The following is an 8,753-nucleotide window of genomic DNA, read 5'->3' on the forward strand; positions in this document are numbered from 1 at the left end:
ATAACGAAAACCAATACTTTATTACATCGTCAAAGAAATTATATACAGATGACGTTATTTTAATCTTCATAATGATTCTTAATCACCTTAATATGAAAACAAGAAAATCGAAGAATGATAGTTATTTTAAATAGCGATGAGGCCCCAAAAGGGGTCATTCAACATTTATCCATTTTATTTTTCAAATTCACTGATCAATATATCACAAATTACTATGATCCAGAGATTGCGTGACGTTAAATTTTTCAAATAATAAAAATAAATAAATCAGATGGCAATGAACAGTATGATCGAGGTACAAAATGTCACTTGGCGATTTTCGGGGTGTTAAATGGATTTTTTAAATTCATTTATCCCGGCATTGAAGAGGTGTCGCCGATTTTTATCAACTCTTCAGGTCTGACTCTGAAGATGAAGAATCCTCAGAGATACTGACGCAGGGACATAATTGTTCTCAGCTGCTCACTGACGGCCTCATAGCCGATTATCTCCGTTCAATTATGGAGAACATGAAGATTTTGTTTGTTTTTTTTTTTTGTTATTAATTTTTCATAATAAGATGATGCGTCAGCCTTGCTACCTTCGTACGTTGAATCCAGGAGTGCCATCAGGGCCCAGAGGCATTCGAATGACATTCGTCGTGTTGTGGATGGAAATTGGGGGATTGTCAGGCAACAATTTAGATTGAATTTTGTTTATCTCGTTCGATGGCTTCTCCTCAGGACTCCTCTCCTCACCTAGTATTCTTTTACGAGCCTCTGCGTACTCTTGTTCCCTCTGGAAAAAAAATGTTATAAAATAAATCATGAATGTTATAAAATAAATCTGCATCACGAAATATCTCGGAGTCAAACAGATATAGCGATTTTTTTATTATCACATTATTTATCGAGCAGAACGAGAGGTACAAGAAAGGTCTATATGAAAATTTCGGTATCTAGCTTGAATCCCGAGATATTCAGGAAAAACTGGACTCGAAGAAAATTCGACGTATGGAATTTTGAGAGTAAGATCGAGTGTAATTGAAGTAGTGATTATTTACTTGTTTTAAGGATTTAATTGGTTGCTTTGGCTTATCCCCATTAGTTAAGGCACCTTCCCCATTGCCTCTTGTGTCCCTTTGAGGCCGTTTTAGGATTTTAACCGTTGGTTTTGGTGGAACGTATTGAGAGCGAACTCCATCTTCGCCTAGGATTATCATCTGGCCGTTAGTATTCCTATTGCTCACCAATCTGTGGATTTTTAAATATTCCAGGGTAATTACTGCAAGTGGGGATTAATTATTCATTAATTAACGTACGTTGGTGTTTGTCTGTGCTCTAGAGAGTCCAGAGGGTCTAGCTGGAGAGCATTCAGTTTTCTGTCAAGTGCCTGAAATTATATCGAATAAAATAACATTTGGATTAAATATTTATGGTATTATATAAATAATAAATTAACACTCCATTCATATTTGAATGAAATTTTAAACGTAAAATTGAGTGGAAAATCATCAGAATTTTTTTATTTATTTAGTTAACATTAGGATTATCTATTCTTTACTAAAAAGTTGAATTATCGGATGCAAAAGGTATTGGTCATCGACCCCTATTCACCTCTTCTACAAGAAAATAATGAGTCATACATTTTTTTATCACCAGGAGAATGTCCGAATATTTTTTTCACTTCAAGAGTTGATTACGGGAATTAGTTATTAATTTATTCCTGACAATTTTGTTTGCAAAAAAATATAGGTCATTGCAATCTCGGAGCAGAACTCCAGAATCTCTACGAAAATCCAGCAGATTGGTTAATGAATTCCATTTGTTCATTAATCAATCCCATAATTTGAATTTTCATTCCAAAAATTTGTTCTCGAAGAATTTATTGCATTGATTTATCCATGATGTATTGAGTGATTTATTAAATTTTTGGAGTGATTGATGTGAATTATTATTAGAAAGTCCACAGTGAGCCTCAACTTTCTCCTAGTCTAATCCGACAAGTAGAGAATAGAATTTATTAAATTTTTAATGCGAAACCGTTGCTGTTGCAAATGTCATTTATCATCGATTAGAGAATAAAAATAAATCGATTGAATTTGGAGTGATAAAATAATTCGAGATATATGAGATGGTTCTCCAGTGATAATTCAATGAGAGGATGAATAATAATTTCTCGATTGAGGTTATGTGAACGATTAAGACGAATGGAAAAAAATGGTAGAATTAATTTACGTACACCAGACGCTTCCATCTCCTCCCATGTCTCGAAAACTTCATCAACAGTTGACATTGTGCGAAAAATAAAATTCCCCTCGTCCTCAGAGTCACACAAGAGAGTGGCCAAAAATACAGTAATTTAGCTCCCCCGATGTTAAATCTTTTTTTTTCTCTATTTATTTATTTTTTTTTGTAATTTTCGTGTGCAACTTGATCGAGTTGTCGCACACCCACGGGGGAAAAAAGATGAGGGAACTTTTGCCAGTGAGAATACGCGAGGCAGTGTGTAATCACACAGAAATCATTGTTACCCCGATGAAAATTGAAATCCAATCGGTCTAAAAATATTTCTTCAGTACCGACAATTGTTCATTGTAAATTGCAGTTCGATTTACAGTGGGCGGGTAAATTACCGACTGGAAACGCGTAAGAGAGAAGTATTAAAGATGTCCTCACGAGTTTTGAAAATATTGGATTTTACAAGTGAGATTAATTATACAATTTTAATTATGTTAATTATTTAATTATGGGTTTTCGTTTTGAAGGAATTTGGAAATTTTGGGTGGAATTCAGAATTTAGGGGAATTTTTATATTTTCGACACTTGTGTGTAAAGTGATACTTTACGTATTTATATATTTCTTAGAAATGTAAAGAGAGTATCCAATAATTTATTTTTCCTCAGGATGTGCGGGAAAGTAACTTTTCAGTTAAAAAAAGTGTCTTTCCCGCACACTGTGAAGAAAAATATTCGCAACACGTGCAGAATCCGTACATTTCGTAACAAGTGCGGGAAAGTTACTTTCCAGGTACCCGAAAAATTACTTTTCGGTACATAATGACGAAAAAACGATTTTTATTAATCCAGTAAAAACTGTATTCCATAAAAATTATTTTTATCGCATACAATCCAACACTATAATTTCATTAATTGTAATTGTAATTCGTACATTACCTCTTCCTTTAAAAAAATCTTGACGCCTGTACGAGACTTGACAGTTACACATTCACATGTCAGTCCAACGAATGGTTTTCCAAAACATTACGAGGAAAAGGAAAACAAAGTGACAAAATATCCGTGGACATCTCCGTGGGTTTATTTGTTTTTGCGCGTGGCGTTGAGTGGCCTCGGGGGGTTGAACACGTCCCGAGTCTTCCACCCCGACAAATACCCCTGAAAAAAAAATAAACAAATAAAAATACTTGACATGTAACTAGCCACGCGAGTGTAACTCGTTGTGACAGTTTGACAGTAACCGAAAAAAATTCAACTGGATTCGCATTTTCCATCTAATCCCTCTGGTTTGTCCTGCACTTTTTTCACATTCCCCGAAAACTTTTTGTCGTACTTCTTCCTAAAAATTTGACAGAACAATAAAATGATAACAATAATAATCACGCATGATAGCACGAGAGTTTCGAAATTACTGGGTTATTTTTTCCGTGAAAATTCCAGCCGATACACTGAGAGAAATACTCAATAAAAATTCCTTGTCTTTTCCGTAATTCTGGAGCGAATTCTGGTTGTCGGAAATTTACCGGTACTGTCACGTAATTTTTACCTAAAATGACGGAATTTTTCTGCGGTTCTCCGTAATTTTTACCGGAATTATCGATGAAAAATTACAACACCGTCACTTAAATATTTCGAATCGACTCCGTCGATAATAAAATGATAACAATAATAATCACGCATAATAGCACGAGAGTTTCGAAATTACCGGGTTATTTTTTCCGTAAAAATTCCAGCCGATACACTGAGAGAAATACTCAATAAAAATTCCTTGTCTTTTCCGTAATTCCGTACCGAATTCTGGTTGTCGGAAATTTACCGGAACTGTCACGTAATTTTTACCTAAAGTGACGGAATTTTTCTGCAGTTCTCCGTAATTTTTACCTGAATTATCGATGAAAAATTACAACACCGTCACTTAAATTTTTTAAATCGATTCCGTAATCGATAAGTGACCTGAAAGTTCCGTAATTTTTCCAAAATATTTCTAAAATTGGCAATTCAAAAAAATGATAAATATTTCCAATTGAAATTGTGGATTTATTTTCCTCTTCGGGACTCCCATAATTTTTTATTGCAGACCTGGAAATGCAGTCAATTTACCCTGTTTGATCCATGGGGGACCTGAAAAGTTATTCCGCCTTTGATCACGAGTGTATCAAATGTATTTACCCCGCGACGCATTCGTGTGTCGCAAAAGTCCGTGAAAACTTTGAATTTCATTGGCATTCCTATTCTCCCCGCCCAAAAAAGGTACATAAACTGTACATATATACCAAAATACAAACCCCTGCAACTTCAAAAACCGATAATCACATATTCATCCGAATAATTGCACATTCACCCACGGGACTTCCGGTTACGTGCAAAATTATTTATACTAATACGGAATATTAATTTATACATTAACAAAAAATAAATTCGAAATTTTCAATTTTCCCTTTTCCACGATAATTTTCAAATTAAATATTCAATTGATATTTATACCATCGTAATATTAATCATTAATGATGATATAATTATTGATAATAATCTCCTAGTGAAAAAATCGATTTCTCAATTTTTCGATTATCTCGAAAATTCAGTAAAATTTACTCTTGAAAATGAAGATCAATATTCATTATCAATTGAATCGCACCAGTAGATAACAACTCATCCTATTCTGTTTGCATTTCTCACTCACATTCACTGGAGCCAGTGAAATCAAATGGGAATAAACCATGAATTATTAATCAGACTTGATTGAAGAGATTGAGAGGTGTAAATATGAATAGTGTAAAATCTCGGAAATTCCCAATAGCATTTACACCCGGCAAAAGGTATTTCGCAATTAAAAAAAAAAAAATAAAAAGTAGATATTCAATTTTGAATGAAATTTCCCCTCCATTTTTTTCCACAAAGAATCACTGATCCCAATAGTTATATAACTGGGAATCCCCTCAGGAGATTTCTCATATTTTCTCGACTCATTTTTTTTTTTCTGAGGCTTTTCCATCCCCTTCTCAATGCATTGTACGGTGTATCGTATGAAAGCCTTAGCGTGACGTCATGGAAATGAAAAAAAATATCGCCGGAAGGAGATGCGCTTTGTGTGTACCCCATCGCCATCATTCTCCTCATCATTTTGGCTTCTTGATACGCTCTCCCTTCAACCAATCTCCAACCTCTTCATATCCATTCAATTCAATTCTTCTTTATTTATTTTTTTCTTTTTTTTTTTCGTCAGTCCTTTCAACCAATCTTCAGGGATTTTTCCGGTGGCAGGGACTCTATTTACCAGTCATTTTTACCGTTTCCGGGTGGTTACTCTGGTGGAGTACATGGGCCTTGAGGGGTGGAACTTGATGTGGTTGAGGGATTGGTCAGTGAAATCATTGGTCACTCGAAATCAATCCCGAAATTATGTAAAATCATTGGAAATAATCAGAAATCATCGGAAATTATTTTAAGTCTTGGAAAATTATATGAAATCATGGAAAACCACATGGAGTCACATGAAATCAGTCCCGAGATCATGTGAAATCATTTGAAATCATGGGAAATCACCTGACATCATTTGAAATCATGGGTAATCACCTGAAATCATTTGAAATCATCCGGGATCATAAAAGATCATGGAAAATCACATGAAATCAGTCCCAAGATCACGTGAAATCATTCGAAATCATCGGAAATCACCTGAGATCACGTGAAATCAATAGCCAAATCATCTAAAATTATTATAAATCGTGGGAAATCATCCGAAATCCCATAAAATCATGAGAAATCATATGAAATCAATCGCGAAATCATCTGAAGTCATTTAAAATCATGGGAAATTACCGGAAATCATCTGAAATCCTATAAAATCATGAGAAATCATTTCAAATCATGGGACATCATCAAAAAACATCTGAAATCCCATAAAATCATGAGAAATCATATGAAATCAATCGCCAAATCATCTAAAATTATTTTAAATCGTGGGAAATCATCTGAAATCCCATAAAATCATGAGAAATCATATGAAACCAACCGCGAAATCATCTGAAATCATTTAAAACCATGGGAAATTACCGGAAATCATCTAAAATCCTATAAAATCATGAGAAATCATTTCAAATCAAGGAAATTCACCTGAAATCATCTGAAATCCCATAAAATCATGAGAAATCACATGAAATCAATCGCGAAATCATCTGAAATCATTTCAAATCATAGGAAATCACTCGAAATCATTTGAAATCCCATAAAATCATGAGAAATCACATGAAATCGTCTGAAATAATCAAAATTCATAGGAAATCAGTCAGTCATACGATTTCAATAACCAAATGATTCCCCCCAAAATCACTTACAATCATTTTTTTTTATTTATTCATTCCTAACTGAATCATCCGGCCCTCAATTATTCCCGATCTCTTCCACGTTTACACAAGAACCTTGAATTTTTTTCCTCATTCATTCTTTCTCTCGATAATTACAACAAAAAAATTGTGTCTCAATGCGAAGAATTTAAAAACGGAAACTGATGAGCAAGACTCCATTATTCCGCTATTTCAATTTTACTCTTGCGTTGAGGTGAAGTTAATTATCTAGGAATGCGGATCTAGTACATAGTTATACATAAGATTGATTTCTGATTCACCTATTGATTATATAAAATATAATTCAACGGTTCGTCAATTAATTTTTTTCCACGCGACAAAATTACTTGAAAAACATATATAACAACAATCAACAAGTTGAAAAAAGATATTCTGGATGCCATCGCTGGAGATACCCATTTAATATTTTTACACAATTTTTTTATTATTTATTGACATTTACGGGGAATCACTTATTTAATTATTCAGAATTATCCATGTATTTTTATAAAAAATATAATACATGATTATAATTACATATATATTATTCCCGATCTCTTCCATATTCACACAAGACCCTCAAATTTATATATATATATGTACATATATATACTTAATAATAATAATAATCCCGTATTATATTTTTTATGAAACAAATACAGGAGTGAATAATTCAATTAAAAAATATCTCTCATTACAATAAAATAATTGATCCCCGCATGCCAATAAACAATAAAAAAATAGTGTAATAGTGTAAAAATAATGAATGGGCATCTCCAGCGATGGCATCCAGAATATCTTTTTTAAACAGGACGGAGTAACAGTTCGCTATGACAGGAGTTTAATTATTTTTATGTAAATGTCGACGGCAGTTGGTGAATGTTGGTATATAACGTTGTACATACGTGTTTAGATGGTAGTTGGGGGATTACAATTCCATGGCATGAGCGATGGGGCCAATTCATAGGATTCAGCTGGGGTGTTTTTGTGGGTGGGTAGGTGTACAGTATAATGTTTCAAATATGCGTGGAACCAGTGGGGGCTGTTTGTGAACCCCATGGGCAGGTTTATCCCTCCTGTGGCTTTATTTTCCCTCATCCTACAACATTTTCTCTGTCCCCTTGATTCCAGGGTGCATTCGATACACTCCTGTAGCTGGTTGGAGTCAGAGAATCCCTCCATCCCACAATCAAACATGTTGTTATCCCCATCAATGTAGGGGAAATATCATCTAGGGAAATTATTTTTCATTTCAACTTGAATTGTATAGCATTTTAACTATTGATAATCGGATTGTTCAATTTTAATGACTATTTATTTATTAAGGTTGTTGGATTGTAAAATTTTTGTTCGACAGTTTTTGTTAATAATTTTATGGCGAATTGTTTAAAAAATTTTAAAACTACTAAATGAGCCCTTCCCGTTTACGAGTTTCACGGATTAGAATTTTTAAAATATCAACGACTCGACTGTTTTCGAAATAAAAAAAAAACATGGAATATATATCGTGGGAGGGAATACAAAAAAAAAATCAAATCGATTGACCATTCGGTTTACGCGATATAATAATCGAAAATCCATAAATTTATATAATTAAAAATACTTAATTTTTTAAATTAATTTCTGATTTCCCGGTTGAAATGAAAATTTTATTTTTAAACATCAGATGGTGAATTTTTTTTCGGATCGGTCCCTAGATTTTATGTGATCGGGTCCTCGTTTATGTGAATCTGAGAAAAAAAAAATGTAATAGACTTGTTCACTCTGGAAAATACATGTTCCAATCTCGATCTGAAGGATCTTATCGATTTATGAATGGAATAAAGAAGGGGCGACAGTACTACGACACCATAGTATCCATTGTCCCCATAGAAAAACGGTAAGAAAGAATTCTCCCCTCGACTTGTGCTCCCCAAAAAGAGACGAATCAAAGATCGGAACCAGCTGCCTCCAACGTCTCTCTTTCACCCCCCCTCACCCCCACCCTCACCACCCTCACCGAATTTTTTCTCATTTATTTATCCAACTTTTTTGATCCTCACGTACGGCCAAATGCCTCTTCTGCATAATTTCCACAATTTTTCCTTTATTTAAGGTTTAGTTTTTATTTCAGGCTCTTGGCACATCTCCGAGATTTCAAGGATTTTTCCTCCGTCACGTAAAGCCAGAAGGAGCAGTCACACGATAGGCATAC

The 8,753-nt window shown here is 34.0% G+C and overlaps 1 protein-coding gene across 1 annotated transcript; it reads right to left on the bottom strand.

Moving 5' to 3' along the window:
- Positions 1-52: 52 nt before the first annotated feature.
- On the bottom strand, positions 53-2,479 carry LOC105262989 (SUZ domain-containing protein 1). The gene is made up of 4 exons (XM_011298929.1): positions 2,221-2,479; positions 1,301-1,371; positions 1,043-1,232; positions 53-777 (listed from the first exon to the last, which is right to left on the bottom strand). Exons 1-4 carry the CDS (start codon positions 2,272-2,274, stop codon positions 577-579), a joined length of 516 nt encoding a protein of 171 aa, XP_011297231.1. The 5' UTR covers positions 2,275-2,479; the 3' UTR covers positions 53-576.
- Positions 2,480-8,753: the final 6,274 nt, after the last annotated feature.

The sequence above is a fragment of the Fopius arisanus genome, unplaced genomic scaffold, assembly GCF_000806365.1.
Source record: "Fopius arisanus strain USDA-PBARC FA_bdor unplaced genomic scaffold, ASM80636v1 scaffold00012, whole genome shotgun sequence".
Taxonomy (NCBI): Eukaryota; Metazoa; Arthropoda; class Insecta; order Hymenoptera; family Braconidae; genus Fopius; species Fopius arisanus.

Bases quoted from the DNA above. Each gene is read 5' to 3' on its own strand.
- LOC105262989 (XM_011298929.1), bottom strand. From the start codon at position 2,274: ATGTCAACTGTTGATGAAGTTTTCGAGACATGGGAGGAGATGGAAGCG. The intron at 1,233-1,300 runs GTACGTTAATTA...AAAAATCCACAG, and splicing joins GAGCACAGACAAACACCAAC to ATTGGTGAGCAATAGGAATA. The intron at 778-1,042 runs GTAAATAATCAC...TTTTTTTTCCAG, and splicing joins CAATTAAATCCTTAAAACAA to AGGGAACAAGAGTACGCAGA.